The sequence below is a fragment of the Rutidosis leptorrhynchoides genome, chromosome 3 (genome assembly GCF_046630445.1).
Source record: "Rutidosis leptorrhynchoides isolate AG116_Rl617_1_P2 chromosome 3, CSIRO_AGI_Rlap_v1, whole genome shotgun sequence".
In the NCBI taxonomy this organism is placed as follows: domain Eukaryota; kingdom Viridiplantae; phylum Streptophyta; class Magnoliopsida; order Asterales; family Asteraceae; genus Rutidosis; species Rutidosis leptorrhynchoides.
The window spans coordinates 425,304,444-425,326,626 of NC_092335.1; the positions used below are offsets into that span (position 1 = coordinate 425,304,444).

Sequence of the window (22,183 nt, forward strand, 5' to 3'; positions counted from 1 at the left end):
ATGTGTTAGGACCCAATTAAGTCTTCAAGTAAACTCAATGGACCCATTTAGTCTTCAAGTAAACTCAATGGACTCATTTTTAAAGTTTTGGGTCTTTTGCCACGTGTAGTTAAATGCTTACGTGTCGAACACTAAGCATTCTCTTGTGTAGCAATGAAGTACGATTGCAAATTAATTAAATGGTCAAATCACTCTAAAGATCATGGAGGAATATGAAGGATTCAAAAACTGTATTAATCTCGAAATGGATCAAATCAAGCCTAACAGATAGATTTTATGATTGTAAATAAACCTTCTACGACAATTAATTTGATCTCAACACTTACAGATCGCTTCCCCTCCCTAATTCAGTTTACTTTTGGATAAAAGTCAACATTCGATGAACACAGCTATGAATCTGAGATTTAAACAAACGAATTAGCTTCTGGATCAATCAAAAGAGATCTAATGATGCTCTAATACCACATGCTAGGCCCAAACTAACTAGTGTGTGTGGAAATGAACGCGTGTGTGCGCGCAAATGATGAATGTCGTTGAAATAAATAATACACTGATGTAAAATTTGCCGTTCAAAAAAAAAAAAAAAAAAAACTAACTAGAATTTGTGTAATTGAGTTATGGATGATGCTATAGTACTCAAATATGAAATCAGTAACCAAGTAAGCATGTCTTGATCTGGAAAATGATATACAAAGGTGGTATGTAATTGATTCCACGTGTTCTTAAACTCGGTGTAGCACTTGTTTCCTAATCCGTCTGATTGTGAACAATGGTATTTATTGTTCATACCGTGTAAACTTAAATTTAATTAACCATCACCTAAACATACATCTCTTTATTGGGTTTTCTAGACCCAACAGATATAATATTATAGATGTCATTTTTTTTTAGTAATACTTATGTTGCCTAATTATATACAGAAGGAACCTGTGTTGAAGAATAAGGCTTTTGAGCTGCCTGAGCATCTAAAAATTTCCCTCGAAGACATAATATTAGCCACACAAAACTTCAGTGACGCCAGTATCATTGGAAGAGGAGGTTTTGGGATTGTATACAAGGGATTGCTTTTTCTTGCTAATGGATCTAAGGTCATGATTGCTGCAAAGCGGTTGGATAGGAAATATGGTCAAGGAGAAAATGAGTTTTTTACAGAACTTAAAATTCTTTTATTAGGGTATAAACATGAGAATGTCATTGAGCTTGTAGGAGTCTGTGATGAATCAGATGAAAAAATTATTGTTTACGAGTATGCGCCTCGGGGAAGTCTAGATAGACACTTGAACAATGTTGATCTAACATGGATGAAACGGCTTCAAATATGCATTGAGGTGGCAAGCGGGCTGGAGTTCTTTCATGGATCACAGGAGTTAGTCATACTTGGTGACATTAAGAGCACTAACATTCTTCTGATGGAGGATTGGAAAGCAAAACTTACTGATTTTGGGATTTCCGTAATAAGTTCAATAAATAAGGAAACGGACTATGCCATTCACGGTGTTCGTGGTACAAATGGTTATATTGACCCACAGAGTATGGAATCTGGTTTCATAACAAAGGAATCTGATATATATTCTTTTGGTGTGGTTTTACTTGAGATCTTTAGTGGAAGACTTGCAGTACAAAAAATCGGTGAACAATTTCACACCGTTGTTTTAAAACACCACTATGAAAATGGAAGATCTGATGAGATGGTGTTTGAGGGTATAAAGAAACAAATTGTACCGAGTTCACTTGCTACATTTCTAGCAATTGCCTTCCAATGCTTAAATGAGAAGAGAGAACAACGGCCAACCGCACGTGATGTGGTAATACAACTTAAGAAAGCCTTGGATTTACAAGTAAGTTTTCCATTTTCGTACATTAGTCTCTTATTGTTGACTAAAATCATAATTTGAACATACTGATATGCATAGAAATCAAACTTATCAAGTAACTAATGAACATAAGTTTGTAGATTCCTTAACAACTAAACTGAAGTTTACATTATAATATTATAACAATGGTAAATGGTAAATATTTAATTCTGATAAATAAGGATGGTATATATTCTGAAGTATACTTGCATTAAAGAGATAATTAGATGTTGGACTCGAAACTAAAAATAAAATAAGTTCACGAAATGTCGATAGACTGTAGTATATGCATTAAAATATGATTTTGTATGTTAATACACATGGGTTATGAAATATGGGAACCCAAATTGCCTAAAGACTACAAGGATATAATTCAAATATCAAACTCACAATTTCTAGGTAAAGAAAGAGGATTTTTACAACATATTCTCCAATGGAATCCCCCTTCCAGCAGGGAGAAGTGGTATTCTTTTTATCTAAATGACCATTTGTCTTCTGCATTATATATATATATATATATATATATATATATATATATATATATATATATATATATATATATATATATATATATATATATATGGGTCATACTCGTAATTAAGAGGGAAACACTTTTTTTGAGGAAGTAGGGGAAGTAATTTTTTTTTCATTTTATTCGAATTTTTTTTTTCAGACATCAAGTTTAGGTGAAAATATGAACATTTAAAAAAGACACTTTGTGATGAATGTTATTATTTTGGCGGTAAAACGCTCGAAGAAAAAAAATGAAAACATTCAATGTATTGAATGTTTTGATTTTGAGTTTATTTGCATCATTTTGTTTTCATGTTGTGTGAAGTGTTTTTTTTTAAATTTAGCCCGATTTAGTCCCTAAACCCGAAACCCTAAACCCTAAACTCTAAACCGTTCGTGTTAAAATATTCAATCTAAACCCTAATTTCTAAACCCTAAACCCTAATTTCTAAACCAAAAACCCTAATATCTAAACCCTAATTTTTAACCCCCTAATTTCTAAACCTTAATTTCTAAACCCTAATTTCTATCCCCTTAAAAAAACTCAGAATCAAAACACTCAATGTATTGAATGTTTTCATTTTTTTTCTTCGAGCGTCTTAGCGCCAAAATAATAACATTCATCACAAAGTGTCTTTTTTAAATGTTCATATTTTCATGTGATCTTGATGTTTGAAATTTTTTTCCGAAGAAAACGAAAAAAAATTACTTCCCCCACTTCCTTTCAAAAAAGTACTTCCCTCTTGATTAAATCTTTCTCACACACACACACACACACACACACACACATATATAAACCCTAAACTCTAAATCAGGCTAAATTTACTTCACAAAACATGAAAAAAAATGTTAACATTCTTCACGATCAATATTATCTTGAATGTTATTTTTGTCGATCATTTTCCCGCTTAAATAATAACATTCATCATAAAGTGTCTTTTTTAAATGTTCATATTTTCGTGTGATCTTGATGCCTGTAAAAAAAATTCCAAAAGAAACGAGCAAAAAATTTGCTTCTCCCGGCTTCTCCCTATTGGTTACTTCCCATTGATCATGCCCATATATATATATATATATATATATATATATATATATATATATATATATATATATATATATATATATATATATATATATATATATATATGTGTGTGTGTGTGTGTGTGTGTGTGTGTGTGTGTGTGTGTGTGCAGAAGATCCAGCGCTAAGTGGATATTTTGGGATAAGGGGATAAGTGATTTTCTGATTTTTATATCTTGAGTTCTACAGCTCTGATTTAAAAAAAAAAATTTCCGTGATCTACTGACATTGTGTAGATTCAGAATTTTTTTTTCCAACTGGAGCGTTAAGATGCATCTGATGCATGTTATCTGCTGTTTGATGCATGTTAACTGCCTTTCATGCATCAGATGCATCTTAACAAAAAACAAAGAAAAAATGACTTTTGATTAAAAAAAACATTGTTTAGGGTTTAGTAATTATGGTTTAGTAATTATGATTTAGAAATTAGGGTTTTAGAACAAGTTTTTAAACGAACGGTTTAGAGTTTAGGGTTTAGGGTTTAGGGTTTAGGGTATACGGAGTAAACCCGAAAACCCTAAACCCTAACCCCTAAACTCTAAATCGGGCTAAATCTTAAAAAAAACTCAAAAAAACCTCAAAAAACGTTAACATGCATCAGATGCATTTTAAGCTCCTGTTGAAAAAAAAAAAAAAAATTATGAATCTACACAATGTCAGTAGATTACGATTTTTTTTTTTTAAATTGGAGCTCTAATGTAAAAGATATAAAAATCTCATTTTACTTATCTCCTTATCTCAAAAATACCACTTATCCTTTGATCTCTTATATATATATATATATATATATATATATATAGGGGCAGGATCAATGGGGAAGTAACCAATCGGGGGAAGCGGGGGGAAGCAAAATTTTTTTTTTTTTCGTTTTTTTTGAAATTTTTTTTTTCCGGCATCAAGATCACACGAAAATATGAACATTTAGAAGAGACACTTCGTGATGAATGTTATTATTTAGGCGGGAAAACGATCGACAAAAATAACATTCAAGAAAAATATTGTTCGTGAAGAATATGAACGTTTTTTTTTCCATGTTTTGTGAAGTAAAATTTAGCCCGATTTAGAGTTTAGGGTTTAGGGTTTGGTGTTTTGGGTTTATGGAATAAACCCAAAACACCAAACCCTAAACCCTAAACTCTAAACCGTTCGTGTTAAAAACTCAATCTAAATCCTAAATCTAAACCCTAACCCTAAATTTCTAAACCCTAATATCTAAACACTATAAACTCTAATATCTAAACCCCAATAGCTAAAACCTCAAAATACGCTCGAAAAACACGATAATTGTTATATATTACTTCTTCGAGCGTTTTTCCGCCAAAATAAAAACATTTATCACAAAGTGTCTCTACTAAATGTTCATATTTTCATCTCATCTATAATGTTCGTGAACAAAGTTTTTTCAAAAAACGAAAAAAAAAAAAAAGTTTTTGCTTCCCCCCGCTTCCCCCCGAATGGTTACTTCCCTCTTGATCCTACCACTATATATATATATATATATATATATATATATATATATATATATATATATATATATATATATATACCCTTTGCTTCTTCAACATTTTATTAGGAGACTTTGGTTGGTTCATGTAAATACGTCTTTAATTGCGAAAGTCTCCATGTCTACCACTTAAGTACTCGTTTTATTGTTTTATTCTACCCATTGTAGTGTGCATGTCTTAATTATGTGCAACAATTTATTTATTGTATACATGTCTTAATTATGTCTTGCAATTTATTTATTGATATAAAACGATTCTTGAGAGGAATAACTCAAAATATGTACATGCATTACACATCACAGAGAATGAGTTTTAATTAATTGTTTCTTGTTGTATAACAGGTACTCTCATTCTAGTCACGAAGAAAGAAATGAATTGATATCAGCAACAAAGTTTATATACACAAACAATTCTCCACATAAGTGGCGGTCTCTTACAGAATCAAGGTTCTTTTTCTTTCTTTGCGTGTGTATTGTTTTTTTTTTTTTTTTTTTTTTTTTTTTTTTTTTGAAAAAATTAAAACTCATATAGAAACGAGGTAGTTTTCCTTTTTCCAAAGGAAAACGTCCTCAATCGAGATTACAAAAAAAACGGGGGATACGGAACCCAATCCCACATTGAATGGACAGGACCATCATATAAGCTCATGAGCATCTCCTTGTACTATCAATTGTTTTTGGAGTATTAAGGATCTCATGAGTGTTATATGGTTGGTGTTTGTTGAGTTGTAACCGGTCACCGGTCCTTTCACTAGTATCAAAGCCCGAGTTAGCTAGGCCAAAATTATAATGTGGATATCTAGAAAATCTAATATAATGAAATTATTGAGTTAAAAAAAATACTAATATCTTATAAACACATGCACAGGTTTCATGAAGTAGTAGAGATGTTGGATATTTCTAACATGATGATCAAAATCGAAACAAAACCTCAATCTTTATCACCGGATGTCGTATATGGGGTCTATTTAATCTTTAAATTTTGTGAATTGAGTGTCTTTTCAAGTAAACCCATATATGTTAACCTCAAGTACAAAATGGGGGATGAAACCTTGCATTCATATTTTGCAACAAAAAGAGACCACGAGTGGATGAAAATAGAGTTGTACCGATTCTTGAATGAGAAGGATAATGTTGAGATCTCGTTTCTAATAGAGAGTCTTTCAGAACACTATTGTGGTGATGATGCTATATACGTTGAAGGCATTGAGTTTCGAGCTCTTAAAAAAGCAAGTTTCGATATATTCTTTAGTTCTGTTTCAAATTTCTTTAATGATTAAAGTTACGCTTCTAATTATAATATGGTATATTTAATTCAATATATTTATATATAGGTGGAACATGAATATATAGATAAAGTAAAAGAAGTTCATCAAGTCTTCAAATCGAATTTGATTACAGAAGACGTGCAACAAATACTGCAAACGGTTAATGAAAAGGTCCGTATTTCATTTCTATCGGTTAAAGAACAACATTATTCGTCGTTCAATAGCAATATCTCTTTAAATATTGTACAGTTATTCTCGCTCAGTGAAGTGAATGGAAAGAAACATCTCATGCTTTCCGCCACGACGATTTTCAGTAGCTCTTCTGACTCAAAGTTTTATGAGTCAAAGCCATTAGCCGAATCCAGGTTCGCCTTCGAAATATGTTATCTTATTCTTGTGGATTATATAACGAATTACCAAGGATGTGTCAACAAATGATTTGTAAAAGTTATGCTTCCCATTTCTGATTTTTCATTTTTTAAGAAGTACGTTTTTTGGGTAAGCGAGGAAACCCTCCTATGAACGAGCACATTGGCTCCCCCATAGAAGGTAAAACCTCGGGTAATCAAGCCCCCCTGATCGCGAGACCCGGGTGAATTGCGCATTATGCGCACCCTCTAGTCACACTCCCTTTTTGAACAATTTGGCATAGCCAGGAATTTTTTAAGAAGTACGTAATCACACGATATACTATATATGTAGATTTCATGAGGTAATTGAGCTGCTGCCACAAGTAGTCTTTTATATCAAGTGCGCGGTTGAAAATCATATGTTATCAAGCGATACAAAGTATACTTGCTTCCTTGTGTTCAAGCTCTCAAAAGAATCTCAAGGGATGAACGGTCCCGTCAAAGTACGAGATCTACTCCACCGAGAAAACAAAGATCCTGAAATTATTTATTTTACAAATCCAAACCCATGGAATTTAAATGATGTAACTCGGGTTCCAGAAGAAAGGGAAGACGGATGGATGGAGGTTCGTGTGTCGAAATTTGACTTGAATCGTGAACTTGATCAAGATGATTGTCTTCTTGTGAACTTAAAATTTAAAAGTTATGAAGGAACCATGTCTGGCCTTAGTGTCAGTGGCCTGGAGTTTCGGCCCGCATAAGATATTCATCCTTTTAGCATCGGCAAAAAACCTCCTGTATGTAGCAAAAAGACACAAATGAGTTGAGTTAGGAAATGTTTTATGTTTCATGTAGGTTTTCAGTCACTTACACATTCTCATGTATACATTTCATGTATTTTAATGCTCTCCAATTGCCAGTTAATAACTCTCAAATCACATTCTCAATTTCTCCATGTATCTAGTTCATGTATCTTAATGCTCTCCAGTTGCCACCCAATTACTCAATAACTGTTAAATAATGAAAACCTCAAAGGATCCAAGTATTGTTCATGCAATATTTATACATACCATGAAATCCTAATTAAATCTAATAAATTTCTACTGATTCAAGCCCACGATCAAACTTCGGTCACAATAGTAATTTATAGTCATATTATAAATCGGGATTTTCAAACTTGTTCGCAAACAAAGTTAATCCTTCTAACTAGACTTTTAAAAATAACTAAACACATGTTTTATATCTATATGACATGCTAACTCAATAATTTAAAACTTGGAAACACGAAGAACACCGTAAAACCGGACATACGCCGTCGTAGTAAAACCGGGGGCTGTTTCGGGTTGGATAATAAAAAAAAAACTATCTTAGACTTTGATTTAAAAATTTGTATTTTGGGAAAATAATATTTCATATAAACATGATAACATATCCAAAAATTATGGTTAAACTCATAGTAGAAGTATGTTTTTTTTCAAAATGGTCATCAAGATGTCGTTCTTTCGACGGAAATGACTACCTCTTTAAAATATGGACTTGTAACCTGTAACTTCGACTATAAACCACTACTTTTTTAGTTTAGTTCTAAATACTAAAGTTCGTTACGAAACCATAGCAATTTGAATCACTCAAAACCGATTTATAACGAAGAAGATATGGTCAAAACAAGATTGGTTAGAAATCACCAAAATAGCTACGGGATTATTTTGCAAAAATCTATACTAACCATGTCCTAGCTAACTTTTCTTGTATTATACCTATATTTATACATATTTCCTTGTACTATACTAGTCTTGGTTAATCGTAAGACACATGTACACAATACGTCGAGATAACTTCAAAGACAACAGTTTGTACAGTGGGTCGTGATTAAACCTTAGACAATATATATACAATACGTCAGATAAATCGTAAGACACATGTACACAACACATTGAGATAACTTCAAAGACAATAGTTGTACAATGGATTGTGATTGAGCCTTAGACAATATATTTACAATACGTCAGATAAATCGTAAGACACATGTACACAATACGTCGAGATAACTTCAAAGACAATAGTTGTACCATGGGTTGTGATTGAGTCTTAGACATTATATTTACAATACGTCTTGATTATTCCAGGGTGATGTATTGAACTATATATATGGACTACTAACGTTGGACTGCTAACATTGGACTACTAACGTTGGACTGCTAACTTGACAACTTAAATCATCAACACGTAAATAAAAATATGATTTGAATATATTTATCATACTTTGATATATATGTATATATTTGTTATAGGTTCGTGAATCGATACGTAGTTAAGTCTGATTTTCGACGAATTGAAAATTTGTGAAAGTGAGTTTCATTATTCCCTTTTTATATATTTTTGGGCTGAGAATACATGCGCTGTTTTATAAACTGTTTTACGAAATGGACACAAGTACTTAAACTATATTCTATGGTTAGATTACGAATACTGAATATCGCCCCTTGTTAGCTTGGTAGCCTAAGAATTAGGGAAATGGCCCCTAATTGACGCGAATCCTAAAGATAGATCTATGGACCTTGACAAGTCCCATTCGGGGTACGAATGCTTTAGTACTTCGATTGATATATACTGATTGCGATGGCCGGTATATAGCATGCAGATTGCGAAATGCCTGTATGCGGGGGATATACTATATGCATCCTGTTAGTTCGGTTACCAAGTGTTCACCATATGAATTATTTTATCTTTATGCAGATTGCGAAATGCCTGTATAATGATTATGGAAATGAAAATGAAAACGAAAATCTTGTGGTCTATTAAATTGTTAGAAATGAATATTTATGATAAACTAATGAACTCACCAACCTTTTGGTTGACACTTTTAAGCATGTTTATTCTCAGGTATGAAAGAAATCTTCCGCTGTGCATTTGCCCAATTTAAAGATATTACTTGGAGTCATTCATGACATATTTCAAAAGACGTTGCATTTGAGTCGTTGAGTTCAACAAGATTATATTAAAGTAAATGACAGATTAAGTCATTTATAGTCTGATTATATTGTGAAATGGTAAGCATATTTGTCAACTATCGTTGTAATGAAAGTTGTCTTTTAAAAACGAATGCAATGTTTGTAAAACGTATCATATAGAGGTCAAAACCTAGAAATGGGACCAAATGTTATTGTATTCGTCCATATGGATTTGGACGGGCCGTTACAGTTGGTATCAGAGCGTTGGTCTTAGCGAACCAGGTCTTGCATTAGTGTGTCTAACTGATAAGTTGTTATGATGCATTAATGAGTCTGGACTTCGACCGTGTCTGCATGTCAAAAGTTTTGCTTATCATTTCTTGTCGGAAATTACCTGCTTAACATTCTTAGTCTAGACACATCTTACTGCATTGATTGCATGATAAGTGTATAGACATAATTCGTATCTTAGCGTATCTGTTACTGTAAACTTTGTCTGACAGCTTTCGAAAATTCCTCCGTAATTTGCGGAATCCTTTGTACTCTATATAGGTATTCTATGCAAATAGAATATCATCCAATATCCGAAAATCATTTCATACCGAAAATCCTTTATCTAACCGTGTAAGATGAATCCTGCAACTAGTTCAAGTTCCTCAGATTCCGACAGCTATTCCGATATGGATTTCTACCTGAGCTCCGAAAGCAGTGTAACCGGAATGGACCAACCAATTAGCCATCACCAATTCTGGATGAATTGGGGATGGGTTCGTAATCGAATTAATCAGTGGAAACAAGAAGAAGGCGATCCCTTCCATCCACCAAATTTCCCTCTTGGCGAAGAACCTGAAGCACTTACCGGCGAACCTGTCCGGAACACTGTCTTCACCCTCATTTCCAGAATAGCTCTTAATGATTACGTCATATCTACTATTCTAAACCTTATTCATCCGCTCATTCCGACCGCCCATCATCCCGGAGTAATAGAAGAAGTCAACGAACTTCGCGATCGAGTAATCAATCTGGAGAATATGGTGCACAACTTACAAGCACCAGCAACACCACCGGCATCACCAGTACCCCCATCAACAGCACCTGTATCACCAGCAGTCTCACTATCATCATCAACACCGACAGTACCACAAGCTCCACAAGTTCCATAACCACCGCAGATATCAACACATCAATCACCAATAAGAATATTATACTATCGAGTTATGAAATATTAACTCATTCTTTCCAAAGAATTTATATATATATATATATATATATATATATATATATATATATATATATATATATATATATATATATATATATATATATATATTATATGAATTTTGAAACCATATTATATCTTTTCATACTAATCTGATACGTGTGAATTTTGAAGGGTAAATACTACTCGATTAATTCACATTACTAAAATGCCATAATATACAACCTTCGTTAACAACCTAAATCTCTGCATCACCTCAAAGAATTCTGTCCCCTAATAAACCAAGTGTATTATTCAATTAAGTTTGATTTTACACTTTCATTTCATATGTACCTGAAACTTTTTAGAAAATATCATTCGTACCTTGCGAAATTCACAAGAATTCCACGAACACCAACATCTTCCACCGAGAAATATTTAAGTTCACAATTAATATGTTACACTGTACACTCTTCAATTATTTGATATTCATTATCTATACTCACTACTTTCACAACGATATATATTCTTCCATAGAAATCAGAACAGCCATTTTCATTCAGATTCAATTACATATTCTGATTTTTACAGATCAGAATCCAAGTCAAGATACAACAGATAGCATCACTCTTAGATCCTTACATCTTTCAAAACCATACTTTGAATTCAAAACTGTGCTAGAACATCACTCTTATTCATAAAACTCATAAATATATTCATTCAAAATCCTGAATGATTTCATCTTGAACATCATATGTATATTGACGATTACAACCTGCGTTCAAACCCTTTATGATTCTTGAAAATACCCCAACTACTGATCAATCGAGAAGATGAACCAACCACACATTATCGACAGAAAGAAAGAGTTATAGTTATAGTCATACACCTGGAAAGCTCTCTAAACATAAGTAAGACTTTAACACGTATTCGTGATAAACCCTTCGGCATTATTATTACTGAAAATAACTTTGCAATTCCTTTTCAAGTATCCAGTTTTGTCACACCTTCAGCAAGACAACTTCGACGTTTCATTTGGAGAAACCTTAATTAAACCTTGATATATACGATTGCCTTTCTATCGTTGTTACCGGGGAACCTTTTATGTTCCACCATATTAGCAGTAAACATACCAGCGACTCCGTTACTTTGCAACTTAAATCACTCCAAAATATCACTATCATTATTCATTGAAATCCATCATATACTCATCAACGTCTTGTAACAATAACTGTCATACCACATACTGGGAAGCATCAATCATTATTTTGAATTTTGCAACGTTTCTACGTCAACTGTTATATACCTACATATGACGTCTATCTCCTGGACTTACATACTCCAATTCTAGAATTCTGAAAAGCACCCCAACCTGCGAATTAGATCTTTGAGTTTTGAAAATTATGAAGAAGCAGCAAAAACTGTAAACGACCTTAACAGTCAAAAGTTTGACGATAAAGAATAGAGTGTTGGAAACGCTCAACAGAAAATTGATACTAGAAAGCGGATTAAGCAAAACTATGAAGGAGACAGTGAACAAATCACAAGGACTAAACTTGTACATAAAGAATCCAGATGATTCTGTATCCGATGAAATCTTTAGTGAATATCTTGCTCCTTACTTATTCTATATACTTGCGGAAGAATTTTCCTCATCAACCTTCGATTTTAGAAATTCCAAAAATATCATCATAAATATCCTCAATATTTCTGAGGATATTTTCATAAATATTCTTGTCCAAAATTACTTATCTCTTCGTGCTATCTGTGTTACATCTTAAAGGAAACTGTTTTAGTTTCTAAATTTCTATAAACTTCGAGTTTAGATTATGAATGTTTTTGAAGTAGTGTTGGGAATCGAAGCATGAGTTAGTATAATATAATGACGCCTGATCAACGTGGTTATATTATAGTAAGTCATGCTGAGTTTCTATTGGAACATGATGATTCATAGATTATATCGTCATCATGTGCCATGTTACACGATTCTTTCATTCTATTTAACCTCTAAAAATATCAAGAACATATTTTCTTGATAGTTCTATCTTTTCCGTGATACCGGTAATTTACCAAATTAAATCGTGCTATTATAATTCCTTTCTGCTTAAAACATTAGTTATGTTCATTCGAAATTTCGTACCTATAAAATCGAGACGTCTTGATCGCTTTACTTAAAGTCGAAAAGAGAAAACAAAAGCATGGAACTCCAAAATATAAAGGAAAATATAAAGCCCGATAACAAATCAGAAATTACAAACCGTGTATATCAATGCGTATAGCAATATAAAGACACGGGAGAATGATAAATACAACAATCCCTAGAGCATAATAGAAATAAACAGATTCCTCCGGAGGGAGCTGGAAAAGAAGGATAATGGTGGCGAACGTCAATATTAGGTCAAGAACCAGAACTGGATTGAGCATTTTTCACAATCTTTTGGATGTATGAATTGATGAAGAAAGTAGGGATGGTGATAATAATGAGTCGGAAGAGGTCAATTTATAGTGGATATAACAGACAGAGCAATCGAGGCAGATTATCGCATTTAATTAAAGAGGATCCTAATTTCCTTAAATCCTGAAAAATCAAATCTTTTATAGATTTCGAAGATTTTCTTTACATTCCTTGAAATCCGGAAATCAACTGTGACTACGTCAAAAATCAAGACGAAACTTTATTTCCTCAATTCCATCTTTTACGATAGCTTCATTCATACTCTTCGCGTAATCGAATTATTCTATTCATATTTTCGCAAAGATGAAAAACTCTATATTTATTGAACTCGTGTTATTCATAAACGGAACTCGACTCATTCAAGGTATTCAAAATACTCCATTAATCTATTTCCTTGATAATGATTATATGAACAATCGAATTCATGATAAGAATTCAAGTTATAGTTCTTGATACAAAAATAATTTTACTTCCATTATCAAACTTTCCTTAATCAAATTTCGGGACGAAATTTCTTTAACGGGTAGGTACTGTGACGACCCGGAAATTTCTGACTAAATTTAAACTTAATCTTTATATGATCTCGACATGATAAGCAAAGTCTGTTAAGTTAAAATTCAAAAATTTGAAACTGTGTTCATGTAACCTTTGACTTTTTCGGACGATTCACGAACCACTATTTGTAAATAAGATATGTATATAAATATATGTATATATTTGAGATTGATATTTACATATATATATAAATGTTTCCAACATGTTTAAAAAATCAAACTTGTTAAGACTTGATTAATTGTAACGGATTTTATGTAAACGTTTGACCACTCAATTTGTCCGACGATTCACGAACGTTAAAACTTGTAAAAACGACATGATGATATATATATATGGACATATATATATATATATATATATATATATATATATATATTTAACATGGTATTATGATAAGTAAGTATCTCATTAAGTATTTTAACAATGGGTTATATACATAAAATGAGACTACTAAATTAAGGAAGTTGAAACAAGATATATATGTAACGGTTATCGACGTAATAACGTCTTAATTAAAATAAATACATATGTATTGTATTAAGATATATTAATACATTATGTTTAACATGATATAATGATAATTAAGTATATCATTAAGTGTATTAACAATGAACTATATACATAAAACGAGACTACTAACTTAAGGGTTTCGAAACAATATATTCAAGTAACGATTAACGATGAAATAACGACTTAATTAAAATGTATATATATGTATTGTATTAATATGTATTAATACACTTTTGAAAGCCTTAAGAACATATATCAAAATACTTATACTTAATAAAAATTCTTACAATTACATTCTCGTTCATTTTCATCAACAATTTTACTCGTATGCACCCGTATTCGTACTCGTACAATACACAGCTTCTAGATGTATATACTATTGGTATATACACTCAATCATCAGCTCCTTAGCAGCCCATGTGAGTCATTAAACATGTGGGAACCTGATGTCAAAGCAGAGGGGTATAAAATACTATTAAATTTTAGAGGAAAACACTATTAAATACGACACAATTTTACACAAGATATTTATTTATTTATAGAATGGATATACTTAAACCTTGCTACAACACTTATAGGCAGTGTACCTAATCGTACAGTAGTGTAGTTTTTAGTAAGTCCGGTTCGTTCCACAGGGAAATCTTTAAGCAAAGCTCAACGCTATATTAGTTTACTTTTATAAAAATACAAATATATATATAAGTAATATTATTATTATAAAGGGGGGTTTTTACCGTTTAATGACCGGTTTGTCGATTTTAAAACTTTAGTCGCAGTTAAAACCTAATGTAAAATATTAAATCAATACAAGACTTTAAATTAAAGCGTAAAGTAAATAACGATAATGAAATTGCGAATAATAAAAATGCGATTTAAATTGCGATAATTAAAAAGTACGATAAATAAAAGTGCGATAAAATAACAATAAATAAAAGTGCGATAATTAGAAGTGCAATTAAATATAAAATAAAGGAAATTAAATATGAAATAAAAGAATTATGCTTATTTAAACTTCCGTAATCATGATGTTTGACGTGTTGATTTTAGTTTTATGCCCATGGGTTAATTGTCCTTTGTCCTGGATTATTCAATATGTCCGTCTGGTTTTTGTCCATAACAGTCCATCAGTCATAAATATAAATTGCAAGTGTCCTTGTCAAATTATTATTATACCCGAAGATAAATATTCCAACTAATTGGGGATTCGAATTGTAACAAGGTTTTAATACTTTGTTTAATGAATACACCAGGTTATCGACTGCGTGTAAACCAAGGTTTTACTACTTTGTTAACAATTACACCAATTACCCTTGAATGTAATTTCACCCCTGTTTCAATTATTCTAGTGGCTATTAATCCATTCCCGTGTCCGGTTAAATGAACGATTATTCGTACATATAAATACCCCGCCCATCGTGTCCGATCGAGTGTATATGGTAGTTTATAGGGACGCCCAATTGTAAATCTTTATATTAACATTAACAAACTTTCATTTAGTTAAACAAATATAAAGCCCATTAATAGCCCATAGTCTAGTTTCCACAAGTGTCGTTCTTTTGTCCAAACCCCAATTATGGTACAAAGCCCAATTACCCAATTTTAGTAATTAGCCCAACATCATGATTACTTCGTTTTAAATAAGCATAATAATAACTTAGCTACGAGACATTAATATAAAAAGGTTGAACATAACTTACAATGATTAAAAATAGCGTAGCGTTACACGGACAGAATTTCGACTTACACCCTTACAACATTTGCTAACATAACCTTATTATTAGAATTAAAATTAAAATATAAATTATAAATATAAATATATTACGTATATATTGAGAGAGATTGAGAAAATAAGATGATAAATTCGATCAGAATTCGGTTGGCTTTATAGCCAGAAATGAAATTTGGGGCTCCGCGACTCGCGGCAAAAAGCCCTTCAAACTCCGCGAGTCGCGGAGAGGTATTTTCAATTCACACCCTTGGAGTTTCTGGCTGCCGACAGTTTTTAATATATATAATATATATATAATTAATATAATTAATTATATATTATATTATATTTATATACATAGTTAACTTGTAATTTTTAGTCCGTTGCGTCGAGCGTTAAGAGTTGACTCTGGTCCCGATTCCGGATTTTCGAACGTCCTCGCGTACAATTTAATATCTTGTACTTTGCGTTTTGAATCTTGTACTCTTGTGATTTTGAGACGTTTCTTATCAATAATTGGAACCTTTTTTTATTGTCTTTTGTTCTTTTGAGCTTTTTGGTCGTTTGCGTCTTCAATTCGTCGAATCTGTCTTTTGTCTTCACCTTTTATTATTTAAACGAATATCTCTTGTAAATAGAACAATTGCAACTAAAAGCTTGTCTTTCTTGAGGAATAATGCTATGAAATATATGTTCGTTTTTAGCATTATCAAATATTCCCACACTTGAGCGTTGCTTGTCCTCAAGCAATATCGTCTTGAAATACTAGAATCACTTCTTTATTCTTCACACTTTGTACATCAGTGATTTCTTTATGGCGGTATAAACAATGGTAGTAACGATATGGTTTACAGTCCCACATGACTATAAAAATTTAGATCCATTAAGGAAATTGGATCTTTATGAAAACATTTGATCTTTTGAAAATTAAATCTAGTTTTTACCCTAGATAAGTTTTCCGGAATAACCCTTTACCGGTGTTTGCAAAATATTTTTGTGGGTTTGGTGGGTTTCAGATTTGAAAATTTTAGCTCAAAACTTGCGGTTTTGTGTCACCCACTTGCTAACCTTGTATTAGGAAAGCAACACGTCCAGTTTACTTGTCCCGTATATTACCTTTCGGCAAACTACCGTCCGGTTGTAAAGGAAAGCGTTGAACAAGCAACTGTTTAAGGCAATGTCCCGTGACATGCTTTTGATTATGGTCTATAACGTGTCGGACGCAATTACTATCCTTGGTAGGAGCAATAGTAAAGCTCACCCTTATAATTTGTCGGTCTGGCACAAGGTCCTGTCTTTGACCATGTTATGCAACCACCGTTCTTACGGTTGACACCCGATTTAATTCAGGTGACCTAATGAATTCCAGGTGAATTCCTAGGATTTTACGTTCAATGGTAATGAACGTATTGAAAATAGGGTTTTCAGAAAACAAATCGGTTTGTATTTTTGATCAAAATATTTTCTTGTTTAAGCTCGAGTTTAGATATCATTGAATTCCATGAGTTTGTAATTCTCAATCTTTAAGGTCAATCTCAAGGATTGAGTAATATCAGGCTTAAAAGCTGATTTTTAATCTTTAAGGAGATTATCCTTTCTGGGGATCTGATTCATTAGTCTTATCCAGCTAATTTGCACGGTGCCTCCCCATTGTACGAGATAAATCCTTCTCATGGTTAGGATAAATCTGACCACTTGACGACCCTGTTTAATGCTGAGGTCCGTGGATTTCCTGCTGATTTTAGTGATGACTTTTCTAGATTTTTCGTCAACCTACAGCTGATCTGAACGACAACTTCATGACCTAAATCAAGAAGCGCGTGTCTTTTTCGGAAGACTTTACTTCCTTTTAATGATGGAATTGATTCATCGTGTAGATCCATCTCTTCTTTTCTTTCATTGGGTAAAACAGTTTAGTTTAGTTCAAAGCAAAAGTATTTTCAGTTATTTGTTACAAATATATGTGACATATGTTTAAAATAACTTGGTAAATTTTCCCACACTTGGCTTTTTATTTTTCTTTTTATCGTCCTCTATTCCATTTTAAATGAATTTTAACATTTTAGTTTGTTTCTCAATTTATGTCCTTTTTGAGGTAACAATAATTTCGGTGTTAAAACCTAGTTTTATCGTTCATTTATTTGAAAATTTTTAAAAATTTTACTAGAATTGGGTAGTCAGTATATAAGACCAGGGCTGTTCTTTATTATTAGAGAGCACTAGATTCTAATACAACTACTGCTTTACTAGTATTTTTAATGGTAACCAAGTGTATAAAGTAAAAGTTTTAAAATCCGAAAGAATTTAACCCCTTCCCACACTTAAGATCTTGCAATGCCCTCATTTGCAAGAAATCAGTAACAATTTAAATGATTGAGGGTGATTTGTGTGAAAATGATTAAATTTTTACCAAAGTTTCCAAATATATTGGCGTTTGTTTGCTGAATGATAAATGGTGCACGTCATTTGTTCATTCCGTCTTGTTGTTATTTCACATACATTTTGCATCATTGTCGTCAAAATTACTTGCTTTTGCTGAACTTAATGCCAGTCTTTGAAAATGCGTTGTTTTACCCTGTTGTGTACATAAGATAAACTGCAAACATATATACATATTTTTGAAGTTTGGTTTATTACCCCACATTCAAAAATTATTAAAATCTAAGAATAAAAGTTAGAAATTATAAAAATGATTACAATATTAACAAAAATATTAAATATATCAATAATTACAAATTACAAAATAATAAAAAAAAAAATAAGTAAACTAAGGATGATATTGGTACCAATAGGGGTTCCACGCATAACCATAAGTGCTATAGAATGCTTCGGCAGGGTCATACGTAGGATATGGTGGCTGCATCTCTATCGACCAAGGAGGGAAGACGGGTTTCGGTGTAGGAATATAGTTTCTACCTATGTGTTGGCAATGCGCTATGATCTGGTTCTGATGAACTTGCCAATCTTCAAATGCTCTCTGTCTAGCATTTTCGTATTCCTGAGAAGCTATAAACCTATGAATTTCTTGCCCCCCTCCTACATTACCTTGTTCCTGGTTTCTCTCTACCTGTGGATGTCTACCATTGTATCGTACTGCGGCGTTATTTCGCCGCTTCAACACTTTCGCACCATGGTATACATTTAAACCTATAGTGTCGCGGGGTTCTGGCTCTTCTACTAATAATCCCCCCCGACTTATATCCACACCGAGATATTCACCAATCAAAGTAATAAAAATACCACCTCCTATTATGCTATGTGGACGCATCCCTCGAACCATAGCTGATAAATAATAACCCACACAATATGGTATACTTACAGCGCTGTGTGGGTCTCGAATACACATATGGTAAAACAAATCTTGTTCATTTACCTTTTCTTTGTTTTTACCCCTTTGTGTAATCGAGTTAGCTAAAAATCTATGTATTACTCTTAATTCGGCTCTATCTATATCCAAATAAGAGTAGTTTCCCCCTTTGAAACGGTGATGGCTTGTCATTTGACTCCACACACCGTGTGTATCAAAATTTTCATCTATTTTCCTACCGTTTAGTATCAATCCTCTACAATCGGCAGACGCTAATTCCTCAGGCGTGTATATACGTAAAGCCTGAGCCATGTCCAGTAAAGACATGTGGCGCATCGAACCGCCTAACAAAAATCTAATAAAAGAACGATCGGTTAAACTCGCTACCCGATCATTCAACTCTATACTACATAACAACTCTTCACACCATACTTTATATACAGGTCTGCGTATGGTGAATAAACATATCCAGTCATTAAAAGAAGAATTACCATACCTCTGTACCAGTAATTCCCTAATTGGCCCGGCCAATTCTACAGCTTCCAAGGGTCCCCATTCTATGACCCTCGGTACCTCAACAACCTTGGAATGAAGAGTATGCAAACCCCGTTGATATTTTGGATAATCTATCCAAAGTCTGTCAAATCGCAGGTTCGGGTGCAACTGTTCCAAGTGCATATCTGAAAAGGTCATGACTGGATGAGGTACATCCTGCTTGTAGTAGTTATCTACCTCCTGTTGTTCCAAGTTCTCAGCAGGAGCATGGCGGGCTTGGGATGAAGATTCACCCCTTTCATTCTGCAAAACACATCAAACACAAATTTTGTGCATCCAAATATGCATTAGTGTCAGCAAAATCATCAATCAAAATAATTACAATGACATTATCAATTTACATCAAACTTAAGCTTATTTTCACATTTTTATCAAATCTACACTTTTTCAAATAAGCATATACGAAAATTTTCGCCAAGTTCATAAGCATTCAACTCAAATAACATGTCAAAATAATCATTATTAGCAAATAAACAAGTCTCAAATGGCATTATCTTTCAAAAATCAAGTTCATGAATTTTGGACTTGAAAAAGTCCACTTTAATTCTCAAAATCATGTTTAGGCTCAAAGTTTGGATCTTTTAACTACCTAGACATGTTACACTACTCAATTTAGCAATAATTCATGACAAAAATCGGCCATAACCTGTTTATATCAAAAAGCCCCAAATTGCTCAAGAACACAAACCCTAGATTCTAAAGATTTTGAAGTTTTTGGCTTCAAATCATGTTAACAAGCATCAATCTAGGTTATACATGCATAATATACTAACAATTTAACACTAATTACACTAAAAATTAACAAAATTCAAATTATGAAAATATGCTCAAGAACACACTAAAATTCGGATTTAAAGGTGATTTGGGGTGTAATTGTACCTGTTTTCTTGAGTAGTTCCTAGATATCATCCTTCTCAACATGATTTTAGCAAAAAATTTGGTGATTAACGGTTAAAAATTGAGATTTTTGGGGGTGAAATTCGTGGGTTTTCGGGTGCAGTTTCGCTGTTATTTGGGTGTTTATGTGTGTGTGTGAGTTATCTGATCGAGCAGCTAGTTTTATTTTTTTTCTGTAATTTTGTCCCTCCGCGAGTCGCGGAGGTTTTCACTTAAAAATCCGCGAGTCGCGGAGTTACTTTTTTTTTTTTTTTTTTTTTTTTTTTTATAATCTTTAACTTATAAAACAATTAAGAAATTAATTTTAAAATTTTGTTTCCCTTGTTATTTAGGACGAGGTCGTTTCGGATCGATGTCCTAGTCCGTCCCTCGACAAAATTTTAAAATTTGTCTTTTTGTAGCGATTGTTTTTAAAAGCTAAGATTTTTGGGTTTTTTCAATGTTTTTGGCATACTTTAAATCAATAAGATTAAAAATAATGATAATAAAAGTTCTCGTCCCTCCCTCGGGTAAAGCAATTTCGGTTCAGAGACCTAGTCTTCAACTTACGACGAATTTTAAAAATCATATTCTTAACTTAATGAGATAAAGTAAATTTTTGTTTTTAAATTCACACAACTTAAATATAAAATTCAAAATTAAAATTAAAAATTCACACCAAACTCAAAATTTAAAATGCATAAAATTAAAATTTCATATTTTAAAAATTAAAAATTCACACCAAACTTAATTTAAAAATTCATAAATTCATACCAAACTTATATTAATTTTTCAAATATTTACAATTTTAAAAATATTGTTTTTACAAAGTTTACAATATTAATTTAAGATTTAAATATTAATTTTAAAAACATGGTAAAAAATAAAATTAAAAATCTTTTTGTCTTTTTATCCCACTTTAATCAATCAAATATTATCAAAAATATGCGCCCCTCTTTTCGGTAAAGTAATTTCGGTTCCAAGACCTAATTTAACTCATGACGAATTTTTGAAATATTTTGGTTTGATTGTTTAAAGATATTTATACCTTAAGAATAAACGTTAAATTTCGCAGTGATGTAATAAATTTTTGAATGATATCAATAATTTCGGTCGCCAAACCTAATTTTATTTAATACCAATTTAATACTTTTTAGCGAACAAATTAGCGTTTATTATCAAAAGGTTAAAAATAAAAATAAAAATAAAAACTGTACAGACATACCTGTGAAATAGATTTCTTAGTTATATGATCTATTATATTCATAAGATAGTCGGTTTAATTGGTCTTCCATGGCTGCATAGGCGTAACCTCGAGCATTCATTGTCTTTTCTTCTAAACATATGAACGGTCCGTCTCTGCATAAAGTAACAAATTCGGTATTTGAATAGGTTTGATTATTTGAACATTTACCTCCATGTGACCATTTTCCGCATTTGTGACATTTTTCTAGGTGTCGTGCTCTTCTTTTCGCTGCGGATTTTGATTTTCCTTTACCA

The 22,183-nt window shown here is 32.3% G+C and overlaps 2 protein-coding genes across 6 annotated transcripts in view; both read left to right on the forward strand.

The window, feature by feature from the left end:
* The window catches only part of LOC139897838 (uncharacterized), a 28,842-nt gene extending 21,352 nt beyond the window's left edge, over positions 1-7,490 (forward strand). For all 5 annotated transcript variants that reach the window (XM_071880553.1, XM_071880552.1, XM_071880555.1 and 2 more), the window contains 6 exons: positions 921-1,838; positions 5,293-5,397; positions 5,819-6,179; positions 6,285-6,389; positions 6,468-6,583; positions 6,921-7,490. In XM_071880553.1, the coding sequence (XP_071736654.1) occupies positions 921-1,838; positions 5,293-5,307 (933 nt within the window). In that variant the 3' untranslated portion in view covers positions 5,308-5,397; positions 5,819-6,179; positions 6,285-6,389; positions 6,468-6,583; positions 6,921-7,490. The remainder of the gene's footprint in view (positions 1-920; positions 1,839-5,292; positions 5,398-5,818; positions 6,180-6,284; positions 6,390-6,467; positions 6,584-6,920) is intronic.
* Positions 5,988-7,329, forward strand: LOC139901446 (F-box protein At2g02240-like). The gene is made up of 3 exons (XM_071884160.1): positions 5,988-6,179; positions 6,285-6,583; positions 6,921-7,329. Exons 1-3 carry the CDS (start codon positions 5,988-5,990, stop codon positions 7,327-7,329), a joined length of 900 nt encoding a protein of 299 aa, XP_071740261.1.
* Positions 7,491-22,183: the final 14,693 nt, after the last annotated feature.

What these genes read in the sequence shown, in the direction of transcription:
- LOC139901446 (XM_071884160.1), top strand. Translation starts at nt 5,988, where the DNA reads ATGGGGGATGAAACCTTGCATTCATATTTTGCAACAAAAAGAGACCAC. An exon ending in AGTTTCGAGCTCTTAAAAAA is followed by an intron (nt 6,180 to 6,284) that starts GCAAGTTTCGAT and finishes ATTTATATATAG; the next exon opens with GTGGAACATGAATATATAGA. An exon ending in AAGCCATTAGCCGAATCCAG is followed by an intron (nt 6,584 to 6,920) that starts GTTCGCCTTCGA and finishes CTATATATGTAG; the next exon opens with ATTTCATGAGGTAATTGAGC.